The sequence below is a fragment of the Zeus faber genome, assembly GCF_960531495.2.
Source record: "Zeus faber genome assembly, chromosome: 4".
Lineage (NCBI taxonomy): Eukaryota > Metazoa > Chordata > Actinopteri > Zeiformes > Zeidae > Zeus > Zeus faber.
In genome coordinates, this window is record NC_137191.1 from 24,210,147 (window position 1) to 24,231,378 (window position 21,232).

Below are 21,232 nucleotides of genomic sequence, written 5' to 3' on the forward strand. Positions count from 1 at the left end.
GTGATGAGTGAACACGTGAGCGACAGCAAGACACGAGTAACGAAGCGAAACAGATTAAAAGCTTCGAGCTTCAGCGACAGAGGACGTCAGAGCTCGACGCCAAGGAAACGAAAGGAAATAACGCAAAGATAATGGCGGTTCCGTGCTTTTGGTTTTCCTCGTTTCATCGGGCCTTTCCAAATTGACCTTCACTGAACCGCACATCAGATACGCACATCATCAGATGGTGTATGTTTCTGCTCGATGCCCCAGCTCTAAACCGCTCTCAGGGAAGTTTAAATGCTAAATCAAAGTTGGGTGATGTGTATATACTGTGTAAATATAAATATATATGTATATTAAAAAAAAAGTATACATGCATATACATTTACATATATGTATATGTATATGTATAAGTATATGTATATGTATATGTATATATGTATATATATGCATATACATTTATATATGTATATGTATATTTATATATATATATTTAAATACACACACACACACACACACATTATTCCGGGCCTTGCTTCTCTTAAGGCGTTGAGCCCCGAGTCGTGGCCATATTGTCTGAATTAGACTAAGCCCTTTCTTTTCGTCTGAGCCATATTGGAAGGGAATCAGGGAATCCTGATTAGTTAGCTTAGCGGGCAGAGACCCTGTGTTCAGCAGGGGTCTGAAGTCATATATCAGCGGCCTTCTCCGGTTTTATATGACAACCGGCGACATGAGTGGGAATAATAAAACGATGGCTTGAATAAATACTGTCTTGTAATGACGTCAAATAGAGGTGAAAATCGCCTCGCGCAACATGTAAATATGAAAGAAAAAAACAAATGAAGGATTGGCTGTAGCACGCCAACATGTCAGTCACACACACACACACACATGATGTCACAGTTACGACACACAATTGCAATTATTGGAGACAATCGCGATCATTTTGTAAAACCGTTAAGATTCAACAATCGCATGCTCCCATCCATTTTTAAGGGCGGATTTTAGCTGCATTCCATATGTTATTATTACACTATTACAAAGTGGCATAAAAAGCACAAAAAGTAGAATTAAATTGTTAATTGCAATTATTTGTACAACAATTAATCACAGACTGAACTAAAATATCATGATCATAACAGCACACATGCACACACGCACGCACGCACGCACGCACGCACGCACGCACGCACGCACGCACGCACGCACGCACGCACACACACACACACACACACACACACATAGCTGGTTGCACTGACATGAAGAAAGGCAGGCAGGCACTTACTTGATGTTGTCCAGACAACCAGAGTCTGGTTTGAGAATTGCAGTGTGGTGGAACATCTTATAGAGAGCGATACCCAGGAAGATTACATTGAGCTGAAACATAGACACACACACACACACACACACAAACAAGTTAATATTCCATATCAACCAGCCTAATTACAGACACAGTGTTACAATAACAATCTGGTAACACATAGTGCATATCATTTCATTGTCTCTCGCAGCAGTAATTGGCCTGGGACAAATATCACCGCACAATCTACTTCCTTTTTATTTGCTCAAAATAGCTGCGGCTCTGGCACCAGCACCATAGCCATTACACCCATTAAGCTTCGACTTTTAGACACTGGAACCAACAGTTTTTTCACTCACTTTCACTCCCTTTTTTTTTTTTTTAAACCTGTGCTGTCAGCATGCTGGGCATATAACACAGAGTATTTGTATGCTATTACATCTTGGACGGAGTTAGTCTGCAAGTGGAGTTCAAGTTATCAACCCGCAATGCAACTCTCTATTCGTTCTTGAATCATCAAGAACTTCTGCAATAACTCTGTCCTGTGGCACAGCACAGCTTTTGTGTCACACAAGAAAGACATCAATCCTCCTCTTTCGGAGAAGCAAAGCATGTTTTGGTCATTGAACAACTAATCATCATTTCTTCTTCAAGAGGGGGAGAATCACCACGGGTTAGACAAATACACATCGAAACAAACAGCAACATGTACCTGGAATAGAAAGACCATAGAAACAGTATGGACAAAACATGTGTGTATGTGTGTGTGATGTGTCCACCGTTGAGTGCAGGGGACTTGTCCCAATTAGTTTTGGTGTATGAGGACAGAATTATATTTTAGCACCCCACTGGCCAGACGCCCGAGCGCTCACCCACGTTGTCAATTGTGCATGATGCGACACCCCGACGTCAGTCCACCCCGACGTCAGCCCATCCCCCTCCACCAACGGCCGCAGACTGCCAGATATGTGGCCCCTCCACCACCGCCAGCACCCAGGGCACCCGCAGCAGAGAAGCCACGCAGTGGGAGAAAGGCCAGCAGCCGCCTCCTGCACCGCACCCGGCACCAGGGGCAAGCTGCAGGACCCGGACCCAGCCGGCAGGGGGCCCAGCCGGTCGCTGCCTGGCGAACCACATCCCCGCAGCAACCCACCAAGCGCCCCGCCACCCCGGCAACACTCGTGCTCTAATTGTGCTGTTGGTAAATGCAGGACCCACTCTACTAAAGGATGTACAGCAGGGAGGAAAAAGGAGCGTCATCCGGACCGCTGTGTCTCCAAGGCTGTAGGAGTCAGCAGCGCCGGCGGCAGCCGAGTCGTCTTCAAATCGCCTTAAAGTCTCACCTACGCCACCTCACAGTCTTAGTTAGATCAGCCAGCGCCTGCCTGACATTTCTATAATGCTCGCTACGGTACATGCTGACATTCACCTAATTGGCAACATGTCCCTGTGCTCCCGCTCCCTTTTTACCGTTCCCTCTCTTTTCTGCATTGGCTGTCTGCCAGGTGGTCAGTCTCAATGGCTGTCTATCTGATCGCCTGTCTTCCCGTCTCTCTGTCTGTCTGTCTGTCTGTCATTTTGTCTGGGCCATTGTGTCTATTTCTGTCTCTGTTTTAATTGTATGAGGTGTGACGCGTCGGGGCTGCAGCGAAGCCCCAGCGATGATGCACGGGTTCCTTGACAGCTTGTGGAAAACCACTGCTGAGCCTGACAATCTGTTTTCTACCTCCGCGCGCCATGTATGTACACTTGTAATTGGACACTGCTATAAGGAGTACAGTGAAAACATAGTATCGTGCGGTGGATATATGAGCCATGGACCGGGAAGACAGAGCTATACTGTACAGTATATACGGATGTGAGTCAGTCTGAACGATCATTCGACGGATACGTGTTGGTTTATGTTTTTTTTCCGATAAAGCCTACAGACCTGTGCAAGTCGTTGGCGTGCGGCGTGTGTGGCCCCTGTTAAGATTATCGGCACGTTCCGATGCGAGCGTCGCTTTTTCGAGGAGTTAATCCACGAGAGGGAATTACACACCTAAAGTTATGCCGGCACTTTTTAAGGCTGCGGAACTCGGCCAAACCTTTGAGGAGATTAACTTACAACTTATCGTAAACCATCGCTCCCGCATGCCTGTACACATGTGGCACCCTCTCTCTCTCCCCCAGCACATGTGGTCCTATTTCCTCCGACAGGCATGGTGTGTGTTAGTGTGTGTGTGTGTGTGTGTGTGTGTGTGTGTGTGTGTGTGTGTGTGTGCACGTCCGTGTGACTCTCACCATAATGATGAGGGTGGCGGGGCCTATAAAACTCCAGATAAAGTATGTGTCCAACCTCAGCCAGCACCTAGAGAGAGAGAGAGAGAGAGAGAGAGAGAGAGAGAGAGAGAGAGAGAGAGAGAGAGAGAGAAGGAGGGGGAGAAAGAGGGAGAGGGAGCGGGGAGAGAGAGAGAGAGAGAGAGAGAGAGAGAGAGAGAGAGAGAGAGAGAAAGAGAGGTCATACATTAGAAACAGAGGGAGAGCGAGGAGGCCTGGGGATTAAAAACATGCCCGAGCCACTGAGAAGAATGTGAGGAGGGGGAAGATTAACCATCGGAGGACAGGACATACATCAAACACACACACACGGAGAGAGAGAGAGAGAGAGAGAGGAAAAGGGGAACATACAACATATCAAACACATTAAGATGGAGAGAGAGAGAGAGAGAGAGAGAGAGAGAGAATGAAACCACAGAATGAAATGACGACGGGTGAAAGGCATGAAGAGGACAGCGCGGGCTGACCACAGGGACACAAAGAAATCACACGTACAAAAACACACATACACCTGCACACCACATACATCAGTGCCGCAGGGGGGGGAGGGACAGCGGCTGTGATAAATAACCCCCCCCAGCACTCAGATATACGACGCGGCGGCGTCCCGCAGTCGCCGAAATATGACATGGATGTGTTCATTTGAATACTGAGTTACGGCCACCGAGATGTGTACCAGGGACTATTTATGGACTAGAGCGAGGTTAGAGGAGAAGTTCGGGAAGAAGCGCAGGACGCGTGCACGCGCCTAGAAATGAATCATACGGCGGTGCATGTGCGCGCACGATATACAGGCAGATGCTCGGCAGGCGGCACTACAAGGTCAGCGCCGGTAGTAAAAAAGGAAACTATATCACCTCAAACATCTCAGGACTTAAAAAAAAAACAACCCCAACTGACCTCCGCTGAGGTCGGACCACCACCACCACCACCACCACGACAGGCCCCCTAACCCTCCCCCCACCCCCCCCAAAAAAAAGAAAAACCTACCGTGGCAAAAATAAATAAATAAATAAATAAATGGCCGACTGATTCATGACCAGCCGCGTTTGAATTATTAATCTTTCAATTTCCCAGCACATTAGAGGGTCCTCCATTACGGGTCCCTGGCTGTGTCACTGCATCCTCCATTAAGGGGCTCCTCTGCTAAGTCATAGCCGTTGCATTCATTACGGTGGGGGGGCTGTGAGTGGGACTGAATGCCACCGGTAAGTTTCCGGAGGGCAGCGGTCGGGGAGATGATATGGGATGAGATGGGAGTGATACGTGAAACAGCGGGGACGGCAGATGATATTTCACACGAGTATGAATCTCTATGTGTTGTGTCAAAAATGACGAGCGATGCCATTTTCAAGCCCGTTGTGATAAATGAGTCATAAAAACTTACTTTCAACTCTTTTTTTTTTTTTTTTTTTTTTTTTTACTTGTAGTTAGTTTCTTTTGTATAAAGGCTCTTTGATACAACACAGGTTCTGTGTGGTTTTTTTTTAAGCCAGGACACATTTGGTTTTCAAAAACTTTATTTTTACCAACAAAAAAGCTGATAGTCCAACACAATTCTTACACCCCTACCGTGATAAGTGTTATAATAACCCATACTGAGCTATTTTCTGACTTGATGCATCTGTTGCCTCCTAAATAAAATGATCAGAAAAACAACTCTAACGCCAAACGTAACCATTGTCTTCATGGCGTGAATGAATCCGCTCGCTCGCTAATGCTATGCAGTCTGATTATTTACCCAATGCTTGGCATTCAGACTCTCATGTTTTAATGATTGTCCCGGCATGAAATATTGATCTAAGTGGCATCCAGATTGGTGTGGCTTGACGGCTAAATGCTGCTAAATTCAACTCATTCCCAGTCATCAAACTTCCACGAGGTGAGGAGCTGCAAGTCCCGAGCTACAAAGGCCCCCGGAGCCACATGCGAGCCTGAATGATTTATCAGTCCTATAGTGTGCTGCCATTTCTTTTCTTTTATTTTTTGCCCTCCTTACAGAGAGTTCTTGACAGACACTCATTTATAGATGATGCAGAAAAGAGTTTATCTAATGTAGGACTTCTGAAGGCGCCTAGAGTCCGAGCCCTTCCGGATCCCGTTCATTAGCGACAGGCAGACGATTATGGCTGCGCAATAGAAAAGAGCGGGAAGAGCAGGAGGCCTTTTCTATCGGATGTCCTCATTCTACGCACATGCATATATGCATCCGGAATGTATGTGTGTTGAGCGAGCGGATAAAATCTGGTCCTGCTTTGCCTGGATTCCTCACGCTAATGGAATGGTCAGGTCACGCATGTGTTTAAGGTTATATAACGTTATATGTGCGCCGGTCCCTTATATTGCCTGTTTGTGGGCAGACCATTGTGCATGTGCTTCAAATAAATGAAATTGTCTTCGCGCCGTGACTGAGGCTGACAGGTCAGGCATGCCGGTGTCACTATAGCACATCTCCCTTCCTTGGGGGAAGCCAGGTAGACAGCACTCCCTCACTCCCTTCTCCTACTCATATGCTCCCTCTCCTCCCTCGATCTGTTCTGCTCCACTATCCTCATCTCCTTTCATCCTCCCCCCTTTCAATCCCCACCCGAATTCACACTTTGACACATTCGAGCCCTCGCGCAGCAGTCGGCCACAGCGGTCAGCGGCCACGATGACAGCAGGCACTCTGCACCGCTTTTTCCATCGCCTGCCTTTTATCCCTTATGCCCCCCTGCACTCCCCTGCCATTCTCCAACTCCTCCCAATCCTTCTATCCCCGCGGTGCGGCCCCTGACGTCGCCCGAGTAAAGCCGCCTACACATGACGAGCTAAGGAGAATAAAGTCCAGGCCCGCGTTGGGCATTGTTTTCTTTTATTGTCGTTGCGATTTGATAACAGGCACTACAGTATGCGCCTCGCAAGGGGCTACAATGACATTATCACTAACCCTGCTGTCCAAATATCATGCAAAGCCAATGATGCAATAAGACGATGTGTCGTTATCTTAATAGAATGATCGGGGAACTGTAAAAAGATGCTCACAATACTTTGCGAGTACGAGGGACCTTTGGTCGAGTAACGTAACCCTACTTTAGCCTCGCTGAAGTAGGGTTATGAACCCATGAACTATGACAATGATTTTGAAATGACAAGCCAGTGTTCACAAACAGCTTTCCTGGTGAACGTCTAGGGGAGAGAGCTCTGAGCCTGCGATACGGCAGTTTGTGTGGAGAGCAGCCTGTATTACCATCCAACACTGTTAAGGCCACAGAACTCAATGACTTGCCAGTGATAATCAGATTTGATTTCATTTAATTCTCTTCTACTTTTCATGGTATTTTTTCAGCACTAATTAGTAATTAGTTGTAATTAGTCAGTAATTACTGGGAATGGCCAAAACTTTAAGGCGGTTGAATGTCGACCAAAGCTGAAGGAAGTTCTAGGCACTTGAACTTTGGCCAAAGTTCAAAGTGGTTTGTACTTTGATGGTTTGCAGTGCTGGGCATTGCCAAGGGCAGCACTCCACTAAGGCTACATTCACACTGCAAGCCTTAGTGCTCACTTTCAATCTTACTGCTTTTTTGTTTGGCTGTTCACATTATTTTGTAAATGTGGCCAATATCACATTCCAGTGTGAACAGGGTCACTCTCCTCAACTGACCTGGATGCGCACAAATAGCAAAGACGTCACACGCAGCACGCTGTCGTACGGAAGTGAACATGGCGGGAAAATGCAACGCGACCCGGCACGGCCCACGGCCCGGTGGCTGTCGGGCGCCGTTGGACCGTGTACCTCGGCTCAAGCAGGCAAGACAGGGCGCGGTGCTTTCTTGTTTCGTTCAATAACGAAATGTAGTAAAATAATTGTTGTGCAAATTGTTCCCCGATCGCTCCCTCAGAGGACACTCACACACACAAACACACACACACACACACACACACACACACACACACACACACACACACACACACACACACCCACACACACAATTTTATATCCGCTGCTATTCATAAAACGCGGCGAGCATCGATGCGGCCTATTTATCTGTCTATTTATTTATTTTCCCGGTGCAGGTGCCGGTGCTGCGGTAAGGCGGCCGTGGTGCACCTTTCTCCGCTCGCCGGCCCCCAAGTCGGAGGCGGAATTCCAAATTTATTCTCGTAACACACGGGTACATTTTTTTTTTGTGTCCCTTTGTCAACATTTTGTGCACTGCAGTCCGGTCCGTGATAATAAAAAGACTGGGAACCCCTGCTCCAGAGTGACATAAAAGTCGCATGAATTCCGATTTGACTGTTCAGAGGTTGCATTGCAAAGAAATCAGACCTGTATCCAACCTAGGACCACATATGAAAGTGGTCCAATTCTGGATTGAAAAGAACCCTTCTTCCCTTCTCCTCCTCCACTCATGTACTCACACTCGGTCGGTGCCGTAGCTCCTGTAGTCCACGGCCGCCGACACGGCCACAATGATGGCGGGGACTCCGTAGCCCGCCAGGTAGAAGTACTTGGTCCTGGAGTGCTCGCTCTCAAACACCTCCACCAGCATGATGTACAGCTGCACACCTTCCAGGAACATCCAGGTGAAGGCTGCCAAGAAGAAGAAGTGGAGCAGTGCCGCAAACACCGCACAGGCGATCTGCAGAAGGAGGGCGAGAAGAGCGGGAGGAAGACGCGTTAACCGTGGAACGGAGCCACGAGCCCTCGTCGGGAAACGTAATCTGGTGGTCAAGTGCCGTGCAGGGCCGCGGGGCGAGGATCTGGCACCAAGCCACAAACACTGCAGGAGAGAGGAGGATGTGATCCAGACTGGGATAATCTGCTCATTTATCTCTTGACCAAAATACTGAAAGCATGTGGGCGTAGGAAAGAAAATGCAGTTATACACTGGATGATAATAAGTAACAATGGGTCTTGTTGATGGATTTGAGAAAAAACAAATACGGTAAATACGGTTTGTTCACTGTAAAATATTATTGTAATGGAGCTCAACAGTGAGTTTCCGGAAGTGAAAACCACAAATCGCTATTCTGAATCGAGGTTTTGATTACTCGTTTGTAATATAGTATTGTGAGGCTGTATGATATCAACCTAACCTAAAGTTATTGAATTAAAGTTCAAGTTGGTCTCATGTGAGGACTGTATATTAACAAACTTGACTTGACTAAAGGAGTTGAAGATACGCGACAGTCGCTCAGTCGGTTCAACCTCCATCATATTTAATTTCATTTCACAGTCACCCTTTCAACACATCTGGCATTGGGGGAAAAGCGTCCAACAAGGATTCTAGAGCTCTTTGCTGAACAGTTTTTGTGTAAAACTCAAACCAATGAAATTAATCACATTGTATGTGGGTTTAGAGATATTGTTACACTACAATAAACAGCATTTCAAATACACAACAAAAATGCTTATATTATATACTGTATACATTATTATTATTATATTAAAATATGTTATTATTATGTTCTATTATAATATTATTATTATATTATATATATTATTATTATATTAAATTGTATTATTATAATATTATATTATTATTATATTATATTATATTATATTATATCACATTATATTATATTATTATTATTATTATATTATATTATATTATATTATATTATATTATATTATATTATATTATATTATATTATATCACATTAAATTATATTATATACATTATATTAATATATATAATTTACCAGGATAATTTATTGATTAGTAGGTTAGTAATTAGTAACTATTATACAGTAAATATACTGTTTCATAGTATATGCATGTATTCTACTCTTAAATTGCATTGTTTTCCATGTATTGACAATTGGACGTGATCTCGCCCAAACAGAACTATACGGGTTTCCCTGCGGTGGGTCACATAATGTTGTAGACCAGAACAATTCAACTTTTAAATCGTGTGTGTCCACATCACTTATAGCAGATCGCTATGAATAAAATCTGCGCTCACAGAATACAGAATACCGAGCAGAACATTCAGGAATTGAAATCCTAAGTCTTAGAAAGAAAAAAACACTGTGTCAGCAATTTAGCCAACAAATTAGACCTGCATTAGAGGGGAGGGCTTAATAGAAAAAGTCAAGGATGGAGACGGGTGGCGGCGGCAGGCGTCACCTCGGAGCCGGCGTGCCTATCGAAAGAGTCGCTGCAACGTGATTAAAGCAACAGACACCGCTCTCTAATGGAACGCTCTGCAGCGAGAGACAATTACCCAGTGTCTGAAAGACAATGAGTTTAGGGGGAGAGGGAGTCACTCATTTCCATTTCTAATGATCGCACAGCGTGGCTTTCAAGCACGCGCGTGTGTGCGCAAGCACACACACACACACACACACACACACACACACACACACACACACACACACACACACACACACACACACACACACACACACACACACACACATTCATACATCCAGGTAAAAGAGTGTCTGCTTAAACAAAGTAATTTAGTTTACCAGCTGGAATTATTGGCGAGCCGGCGCTGAGCTAAGTGACGCTGAAGAAGTTAATGGAGGTCACACATAGTCATCAGTAATTAATCAGAGGGTGAGGCACACACACACACACACACACACACACACACACACACACACACACACACACACACACACACACACACACACACACACACTCCACGCCAAAACACAATTGTCATTGATATAGTTTTTGTCTATTTATTTGCAATAACAATGTTTTCTCATCGAGTGCTGGGCCCAATGTAATCTTCAGTCCTGAAGAGACTGGAGGAGGCGGAGGAGCTAAAGGAAGCAGCTCCGCCTGCTTGCACCTCCACCCCCACACGCACGCACTGAAATAGCACCGGGACTAGCAAACACATGGTGCTGATCAGCCGTGCGACATTGATTGCAAAAGGAACACACACTGTAATAGCGTTGAAGGCACTGTAATAACTTAGTAATAATTCATAATTTATTAATTTATTTATTAATTAATTAATTTAGACCTTGTCATTTATTGTTTTCCATGCCTGTGTTATTTTATACATATATATTCAGCAATCCTAGAGTATATGCAATCTATATTTATATTTTATACCACAGCCATGCTGTGGTATAAAGATAGATAGATAGCGATATAGCGATAATATACTTGTTTGTACCATATACATGGACACTCGGCGTAGTGTTTAAATGTAATTTTTCCTGTGCATAGAATCGCATTTTCTACATATTTGGCTATGTTAGTCTTTTATATGGCTATTTTTTTTTCTTCTGTTAAGCTTTCTTATGCAAAGTTTCTGCACAGCAATGCACCAACCCTTACCACAACAAATGTACTTGGTCAAATCAACAGATTCTAATTCTGACATACTAGTGCAAACATTTGTTTTAAGTCATATTTTTTTTATTTATATACCCTTATCAGTCCCACAACATGGAAATTCACAATTTTTCTGCATTCACCCATCCTAGTATCTGATGTATCTAGGAGCAGTGCGCTGCCATGTAGAGGCGCCCAGGGAGTAGTTCGGGAGTTAAGTGTCTTCCTCAAGGACACGCTAGCAGGAGGAGCCTGGGATTGAATCAGCAACCTTTTGCTTACAAGGCGACCTGCTCTACCTCCTCAGCTACTGCCCCAGAAAGTTACCCCAGAAACACATGTGCATAGGTCCACACACATGTAAATTGTATGATCAGGATTGTAAACGCACACTCAGGAGTCCTACAGGCTGGAAGCGAGCACTCTTACCGGCTGGTCAGCCCGGTTGATCCCCACCAGGAAGAGCGACTCAGCGATGAAGAGGCTGATGCAGAGGTTCTTGTGGATGGTGTTGCGGTCGCTCTGCAGCCCGCGGAAGAAGCAGAAGGTGAAGATGCAGATGAGCAGGCAGACCAGCGACAGCAGGATGCCCACCCAGGTGATCACATCCAGCAGCAGGTCGTGCATGCTGTCCGCTTTCTAGAGGCAAGCGGAGAAGGGCCAAGGTAAATATGATGGAGAAGGATCTGATGAGCATTTGTGACCACTATCTACTGTATCTATCTATCTATCTATCTATCTATCTATCTATCTATCTATCTATCTATCTATCTATCTATCCATCCATCCATCCATCCATCCATTGACAGACATGCAATATGCTGGCAATATAACATGCATTATATTGAAAATATAAATAATTAAACTCTATAACTGCCCATTGACATCCGTGTTCATATTTTGCATACATATTTATTATCTGCACAGGATGTTCACCACTATATTTAAGCCCTTTAATTGATCAGGTTGTATGTACAGTATATTTTGTATATTTGTGTATTATTATTACTTTTTTAGATTGCTACGCCTTTTAAATAGACAGGAACATAAAAATTGGTGATTAATTGTCATACAAATAATCGCAATTGACTTTGTGTAATTGTTTATACCGCTATGACAGTATACTAAAGTTTGTAATACATTATTAATACACATCCGCCTCATCAGGAAACACCATTTATTGACAATGGAACATGAAAATTTGACGCAAAAGCGCAAAATTCAAATTGAAATTGTCGCAACATTTCTAGGGCCAAAATTTCCCTTTCAATTTGGATGGACGCACGACATGGAAACATGTGGTCAGCTCAAATAATTGCAATCAAGCCTTTACGTAAAGATTGTGACATATCTCTCTCTCTCTCTCTCTCTTTCTCTCTCTATATCTATATATATATATATATATATATATATATATATACTGTATATATAAATACACTTATATATATATACCCCCTATTTGTCATCGCTACACATCAGCAGCTCCCCTCCAGTGTCTCTGAGCGCTCTGTGCCACGCTGTGTGGCTCGGCTCTAGCTGCTCTATCCATCAGTGTCTGGAGCGGCATTCAGCCACGCAGAGCGCCGATAGATCCGCTGCGCCGACCCCGACCCCGGAGCTCTCACGCGGCCGCTGAGCCGCTCTGACCGTGACCCCCCGTTCTGAGGCAGCAGACCGAGAGGGAGGGGGGGGGGGGGAGTGGGCGGGGGGGCGGCGCGTCATGAGTTTACGGCAGAAGAGGAACTCTGCGTCTTTGAGGCTTATCTAACACAAGCTCATGGATTTGCGCAGAGGTCTCGGTGATATTTTAAAGGTGATCTGTGCAGCGTTTTCCCCCGTTGTTTCCCCTGACTGTACCAACCCCCTTTCCAGCAAAAACACATGAAGCGCACGTTGCTCTTCATCCCCCTCTTTGAGGTGTCACCTGCGGGGGAAAGCCAAAGCCCCGGTTCAGGCTTGTTTTAGGAAAAGCTCTGTGTGTGCTTCTCAGTCGGCTTTTTACCCTTCGCTGGCGTTTCTTTGCTACGCAACTTGACAAATGCATTTCACTTCCACTGTGTTTTCTTTTGTTTCAAATAGTCATGCCCACTTTAGTTTCACGCGCTTTGTTTTGGTTTCGTAACACGTCGTGGAGGCAGAGCAGCCGGCTGAGATTTATTTTATCTACCCCGCACTGCCTGCTCAGCGGAGATGGCAAAAAAAAGATATTGAGAAAATATTGAAGGTGTAGCATTTCAGAAACGGGCCAAACGCTTCAAGGCAGGGCTCCGACGCAAACTTCGAGAAGCGGTCACCAAGTTGGCAACTGCGCATCGGGCTGTCGGTTGCCAAGACTGACAAAGTGGTTGCCGAATTTCGAACATTTTATAATCGAGTGGTAATCATCCTATGTCATTAAAATATATTTTGATATTCTCATTTTGTTCACCATTTTTGATGGCGTTAGGGTTAACAACGAGGCAACCAGACAGTAAGCACAAGATGGTCAGGGAGTTGTTTTGTGATACTGGCCGGCTGGCTGCACATTATCCCTTACCCACGCTACGTTATAGCATGTGCTGCAGTACCACGACAAGTACTGGTCATGTATCTGGTCAGTATCCCGTTCCAGTTGCTTCCCCCTTTTCTCCTCACCCTCTCTGGCTGCTCCTCCTGACCCGTGACAGCCCCAACTAATCAAATGATGAACAGCGCCCCGCCGATGGCCCCTCCTACCTTGACCTCCATGTGCGCCATGAGGACGGCGAAGCTGGTCAGGTGCGTGCACGAGCAGGTGGTGTGCGTGCGGTTGGTGGCCAGCAGGCGGCAGTCCTGCGTGGACCAGAAGCCCGTCATGGTGCGCTTGGAGTAGCTCCAGAAGGAACAGTTGGGATTGAAGTTCTCCTCCGAATGCTGGAAGGGAGGGAGGGGGGGGAGACAGGGAACAGATTAGGGAGTTAGTCATGGGGAGGTGATACAGAGGAAGGGTGGGGGAGGTCATGCGAGGTGTCAGGACAGTGAGAAAACAGGCAGGGGAGAGAGGGGGAGATGGATGGAGGAAGGGAGGGAGGGATGGATGAGAGGAAGACAAAGACAAACACACACACAGACACACACACACACACACACACACACACACACACACACACACACACACAAGCACACAAACAGCAACAAACAGAAGGGACAGAATGTGAGAGAGCAGAAACAAATAAACAAGCAGTCATCACAGAAGGTGACAACGCGGTGTGTGCATGTTTGTTATGGGAGGAGGAGGGATTGTGTGTGTGTGTGTGTGTGTGTGTGTGTGTGTGTGTGTGTGTGTGTGTGTGTGTGTGTGTGTGTGTGTGTGTGTGTGTGTGTGTGTGTGTGTGTGGGTGTGTGTGAGTGTGTGAGTGTGTGTGTATGTGCCTGTGTGTTCGCAACCGAAGAAGAGGTTTGGGGGAAAGCTACTTTCAAAACATTATATATATATATATATATAGTAGTAAAAAAGTAAGTAATTATTCATTCAGTTCCCTGTTTCTCCATCTCAACTATTTTCACCATAATTTATATGATATAATTGTAATATATGTATATATGTATTATGTAATTTTATATAATATATTGAATGTATTAATTTAATATGCAATATTAAATATATTATTTTACACATAACAGTATCCAGGTGTTTCCTTTCCCCACCTGCAGGTGCTTGACGGTGAAGACCACGGGCTCGGACAGGTAAACCTTGTTGCTATCCTTGTTGATGGACGCTGTGATGACGGGCGAGTTGACGATCACCGAGTAGTTGGGGTAGACGGCCTCGCTGCTCAGCCGCACGCTGGCGTTCTCCGTGGAGAGGTAGGCGCCCAGGTTCCTGTACAGCACGAAGGCCATCCGGATCTCACCTGCAAGAACGGAGAGAACAGGGGGGGGGGGGGAGAGCGAGAGACGGAGGCTGTTACCACATTGGGGGGAACGGCTGAGAGGGATGGTGGGAGAGTGGGGCCGGAAGGGAGTGATTTCAGGTGGAAAGAAAACATGGGAGCGAGATATGGCACGGAGCCAGAAGAGAGAGAGAGAGAGAGAGAGAGAGAGAGAGAGAGAGAGAGAGAGAGAGAGAGAGAGAGAGAGAGAGAGAGATTTCTTTCCCGTACCGTTTCTGCCATGCTGTTTGAGAGTGCTGGCTGACAGCTGGATGGAGTTTCCATGTAGCTCAGACTGAGGAAATGTACGGTCTGCCAAGTTCCCATCCGTGCTCATTCTGGCCACTTCCAGCTCTGAAACACGCGCATACACACAAAACACACACACACACACACACACACACACACACACACACACACACACACACGCAGACACACACATTCTTAATATGAAGACATAGCGAACCGCATTCCGTGACGTCTCTTTCACACGTCATCTCTTTATAACCGTATTATCATCTTTTTGTGTGCCAAGCTGACAACATTAATCCCCAAGTCTGAATCCTGAATCCCTCTAGCTTCAGTAAGGGAATAAATGTCCAAATTAAGTCTAACTCTCCACATACTTTCCAAGTATAGTGAGGAAAAAAAAGGAGTAAAACAATAATAAATAAATAAATAAATAATGAAAATAAAAACAATGAAAATATAAATAAATTAATTCCAAATAAATAAAACAAAAACAATTAAACTGAAAAAATACATATACCAATAATAATAATTAAACAAAATGAATAAAAAATAAAATTCTAACTCCTTTATAACTACTTATGCTACTTATCAACAATTTTTTCCATTCACCTTACATAATTTATTTTTGCATTATTCTGTGTTATTCCAATATTTAACCCAATACATAATGCCTTGGAACGTAAAAAGTTGATGCATTTACGTGTATGCTTTCCTTACTTCTGACGACAAACACTGAGGCTGCCTTGTTGCAAGAACAGTATTTTCTAAAAATAAAAAGCGAGCGTAAAACAATGCAGTATACGTACTTCTGCTTTTGAAAAAAAAAACAAAAAAAAAGGGACGGTGTCTCCAGGCAACCGCTCCAAATCAGCAAGGTAGCTTATAGATAAGCTTTGCTCTTTCTCTCTCTCTCTCTCTCGTGTTGCAGGTATCTGCTTTCACTGTCCGGGCTCCTTCACACATTCAGCATCACGGGCGTAACATACCGGATAAAAGTTCTTAATTAAGAGCTAATTACGTTTGACATACTGCTGTCGCCTATTTCCCGGCTGCCCAAACGTTTAAAAAAGGATGGGATCGCTCCGCTGATGGAATAGGATCAGGGTCGGGGGATGGAGCGTGGTGGAAGAGGGAAGGGGGGAATTTTGCGGGGAGGACGGGGGGAGATAAAGGGGGAGACTCTGTACGCAGAGGGGAGGAGGACGAAAGGCTGCAAGACACGAGATACAAGAGAGAGCAGAGCGTGCTCCCTACGACTTGAAGCAGACTGTTGCACGAGCGGAGGAACAGAGGAGGAGGAGAAGGACAGGTGGACGGAAATATGAGGAGCGATACGCAAATAATGGAAGGAAGCGCGAACAACGACAGCACACAACGACAGTGAAGTGTCCTGCCGGCCATTCGGGAAGACCCCCATCCACTCACTCACACAGAGCTTTTTTTGAAGCGCAAAAATGTGATTCTGTTTTCATCAGGCAACGTCAATAACATTTTCAGACAAATTATAATATCGGGGTAGATTTTAACATGGAAGGGATTTTGGAGAAATGAGAACGATTTGCAATTTTCTTTTTGTTTGGCCCGTCCATCCACTCACCTGCACTGGTGTGTGCGGGCGGGGTTAGAGCCACCAGGGGTGTATCGCGGCTTCGATTTGTTTCATTCGCACGCGCACACGCATACTCGTCGACACTGTAGCACATGCACACACACATAGAAACATAGACTTAAATCCGTACCCATACACACACACAGGCACACAAACACACATGCACACACGCACACACACACAGTATCGAATCTCGCAGAGTCCGAAACCCCAGTTAGAGCATCACTGACGTCATGATGATTCTGCCTCACACACACGCGCTTGTTCATTATTGTTTACCAGACGCGTGCGGCACTGCGAGGCTTCAGACCTTGCCATCCATTTGCGTTCTATTAATAAACACTCTTTAATACCGATGGCGCTATTCATCCGAAGTAAACGCGCATCGTATTAAACGTATCGCCACGTAGAATGAATCCCGATGATTCCTTCAGTCCCCTCAACCCGCCCCCGCCCCTAAATAAAAACAATAAAAATGGGGAAGAGAAGATGGAAGGAGAGAGAGAGAGAGAGAGAGAGAGAGAGAGAGAGAGGGAGAGAGATCGAGGGATGAGAGGCAGTACCAGGGCCAGTTATGAATAAAGAGAAAGATAATCGCGGAGGATCTGCCCACTGGATTAGCCATGAGGGAAGATTAACAACACAAAGAGAAGAGAAGCGGAATGAGGGGACCAACCCCTTCCATCCACCCATCCCTTCGAAAAATACAAATAAAAATAGACGATGCCTGCTCCAAGTTCTTCAGAAATGCAGGAGCCTCTTTATGTAACCGTATCTATGTGGCACGTCGGGGGGGAGAGAGAGCGATAGAGAGAGAGGGAGGAGAAAAAATGAAAAATTAAATTGGAGGAGAGACAAGTCTTAAGTTATGTAAGGTAACTCAGGAATTATCTACTGTGAATGAAGACTATCATCACCACCGCCATTTTGTCGAGGGCAATCCGCATAAAAACTCAAATCAAATGATCTTATTGTTCTTCTTCTTCTTCTTCTTCTTCTTCTTCTTCTTCTTCTTCTTCTCCTTCTTCTTCTTCTTCTCCTTCTTCTTCTTCTTTATTTATTTATTTATTTATTTATTTATTATTATTATTATTATTATTATTATTATTATTATTATTATTATTATTATTATCTATATTATTATTATTATTATTATTGTTATTATTTTTATTATATTTTTATTATTATTATTATTATTACTATTATTATTATTTTATTATTTTTAAGCGGGAGTTATGCTGCGCAAGGCTGTCGGAGGTCACGCAGCCATTAAATGTTGTGACGTCATTGCCCAATGGCAGGGAAATGCATAGGAGGAGGAAAAAAAAGGTGATTTATGGTTTGTTCAGTTCCATCCCAATCCACTCCTTTCTGTTCTCCATCTCTCACCCTGCCTCACACACCCACACTCTCCACTCCATTTCATTCCACTCCACTGTTCTCCGCCGAAACCATTATTTCTCAGTCAGTCAGTATCCTGCCAGCCTCGCCGGCTTCCAGTATCATCTAAAATAATAATAACAATAATAATAATGGTAATAATAATAGTAATAAAAAAGAGCTCTGGCGAAAAGAACAACGAAGGGTGGAGCTGAACGTGTTGCTCTCGGTTCAGGTCAAAGCGATCGCTCATCCAGTAGGTTGCGACGTTTGAAGAATGAGAATAAAGGGGAAAAGCGCGTGGTTGGGCGTCTTATGCCTCGTTCCACGGCCCGGGTGATGAGAGGATCAGCAAGGAAGGGCAAAAGGATAGAGATGGAAGAGAGAGGGAGAGAGAGAGAGAGAGAGAGAGAGAGAGAGATAGAGTACGGGGGTAGCAAATGTGCACAAAGGCATTATAACTGGCTTTGTTCTGCTTTGTCAATTCCGCCTACGATCGGAGGGAAGAAAGAAGAAAACAAGAATTATTGTCTCGAGTAAACAATTTATCTTGGTATTAAAGGCCTCAAGGCCAGGTTCGCCGCCTCTTGTTAAGTGTGGAGGCATCGCCGTTTTCCCCTTTTGAAGCCCCCGCACCCAGGCCCCCACTCCATCATGACCTCCCCCGTGAAGGCTGAGCAGATCCGTCCCAACCGCCGTCTCCTCCGGGTCTCGACGGTGCTCCACACTGCCACGGTCGTTCCCGTCACGGTTTGGTTATTTTCCGATGGTGCTGTACCCAACAAACACTCAAACGAAGCGTTTTCATGCTTTTCATACGGGCTGTCCTTGTCTGGTATGAGTGGGGATCATCTCTATGAGTGGCACGTTTTTGAACTCACCTTGAGTTCGTGCGATCACTTTGTAGAGGCCCAGGACCCTCGTTTTGATATGCATTATGCCAAGGATCCCTTTTGATGAGATTTTGTCTTTGGGACCCCGTTCGGAGAAGATTTATATTCTTTGATATGATTTAGTCTCAAACTTCCACACCTGTCTGTACTGTAGTTCGGGACATAACAGTGAAACTAGGATCAAAACAGCCATTATCGTAGATCTAATGCCGCTAACGTATTGTAAGAGAAATAACGGTGAAGGGTGAACGGTTTCAGTTATCCCCGCACGTAACAATGAGAACCACTGGGTTAGTCCAACCACAACTGGACACGTCCAACAATATTAACCAATGGATGCTTGAGCACATTTAAAATCAATTACTTTACTCCTCTAAGTGTTGAATAGGAGATGTTTACCAGCGCACTCTGTTTTTATGGCATTTTTACTTCCAACTGACAGGACATGCGTGCCTCTTCACCGGCCGGTTGGTATTTCATACTGTATAAGGTTGGTCGATTATGGACAAAACCAAGGCCTCCGTACTTCCAAGCTCCTGTTGTCTTTGCATATCCCATCCATAATGGATCGCGGCGGCCCGGCGGATGCGGTACAGTCGAACCCCTTGGAGGAACCGGGAGTCTTTGAGACAGTAAGCAACGTCATTATTGTTCAGCCGCCTGTATGTTATCGCTGACGTACAGCTCCCGCTCCTGCCTCCCTCTCTTGCACACCTTGTTGCTCCCACTCAGATATGTTTCAGCTTAGCCCTGTGTGTGCACGATAATCCCGCAAACGCATATGTTTCTCCTTCCCCTCTTGCTCCCGCCACCCCTCAAGTATCCCCCCTACCAGCAATGAATTTTCAGCATTATTCTGCCCTACTTCCCACTACGTCCATTCGCCTGTTATTGCTTACGTGTGGGCTGATGTTATTGCTGGCAGCGCTGTGGATCCAGGTAGCACTATTTACTTTGTCCCTGGTATTATGAAACGCACATGAGGGCCAGCTGCCTTTGATACAGACAGTACATCTGTTTTCATCTCCGACTCAGGCTGTAATAATGTATATATTGCGGCGTACAGCAGTAGGAAAATAACTGACATTTAAGCGCTCGCTTCCAAAACAATATGTAAAACATGAAAACCAATAAAGGATTGCATTAGAATAGAGAGGGACCCTCTGTGAAATAGCAAAGAAATTTGTCTTGCAACAAAACTAATAAGGTGCCATTTTAGATTAAGCTTTATTAATGCCCTCATGGGGGAATGCGGTTATTGCGCCGGCTAAATAAGGACGGGAAAACAAGGGGAATTATGGTGATGAGTAAGGACTCATTAAGGCTGTTAAACATAGCGCCACAACTTGAAAACGCTACAAATATTAGGTTCAAACAGCAAGAGGAAAACGCAGTCTGATTCAAAGCGGAGAAATATCCACAAAAAAGGCTGAGGGCCCACGGCATGGAAATTGTGTCCTTCACCGTGACCTTCGGTATTAAATCGAGGCCGATTCGAAGCCGACACACAGAATAATCCCCATTTTTCGGTCGGCGAAAGCGTAAACTCTGCTCTTGACCAAAGGAAATTGCACTGAAATGCTGTGGTGTGCCTCGTCCACCAGGCCTCGCATCGTGCTGCAGGTTTGAGGGAACCATCACGACGCCAACAGACCACGTGCAGTTCCCAGTTGAGCCTCAAAAGGTACGTGGATGGTTAAGATGCCAAATTTCATAGCCCCAGGTCAATCAGTTCAGTGGTCAGCGCCCTGCTGCTATATGCCGCCATGGAGCGATGTAGCTCAGCCATCGTTATTGAACTTAATTTATTCAGAATGAGAAATGATGCACATGTATATACCGAGTTTCAGGTCGCGAGGTCAAACAAGGCAGCGGGGCTAAGGTTTTCAAGTTTGACTACTTATTATAGCACCCAGTCTCCAGTGGCCGAATTGGTACCCTTTTTGGACCTTACAGTAGTTCATCGGTATAATCCTACTGATAACAAAGAAGAATAACAAATGTACTCACGGATGTTGTCGGCGGTTTCCTGCACCGTGTCGGTCTTGAGCAGGTTGTCGGCCAACATGAAGGCTCCGGCCTCCATGGTGTCCAGAAGCAGCGTGGCCGAGTGCAGCTGCTCGCTGGTGGGCAGCTCCTTCCAGGCTGAGTGGGCGCGAGGCTGGAGCAGGTTGTTCACCGTCTCCACCATGGCCTGGCATGGCGGCGGAGACATGGAGGTCAGGCAGGAGCAAGGCAGCGCTGCTTACCGTGTTACAGATACGTGGTTAAGCCAAATTAAATACAGACAGCAGTCAGTCGAAACAGTCAATAGGATGCAAC

General features: G+C 45.3%; 1 protein-coding gene across 1 annotated transcript in view; it reads right to left on the reverse strand.

Moving 5' to 3' along the window:
• The window catches only part of adgrl3.1 (adhesion G protein-coupled receptor L3.1), a 141,038-nt gene that overhangs the window by 13,654 nt on the left and 106,152 nt on the right, over positions 1 to 21,232 (reverse strand). The window contains exons 12-19 of the mRNA XM_079999042.1: positions 20,921 to 21,104; positions 15,008 to 15,130; positions 14,553 to 14,758; positions 13,602 to 13,778; positions 11,316 to 11,525; positions 8,006 to 8,226; positions 3,569 to 3,635; positions 1,271 to 1,362 (exon numbers count right to left, since the gene is read on the reverse strand). Coding sequence (XP_079855168.1) covers positions 1,271 to 1,362; positions 3,569 to 3,635; positions 8,006 to 8,226; positions 11,316 to 11,525; positions 13,602 to 13,778; positions 14,553 to 14,758; positions 15,008 to 15,130; positions 20,921 to 21,104 — 1,280 coding nt within the window. The remainder of the gene's footprint in view (positions 1 to 1,270; positions 1,363 to 3,568; positions 3,636 to 8,005; positions 8,227 to 11,315; positions 11,526 to 13,601; positions 13,779 to 14,552; positions 14,759 to 15,007; positions 15,131 to 20,920; positions 21,105 to 21,232) is intronic.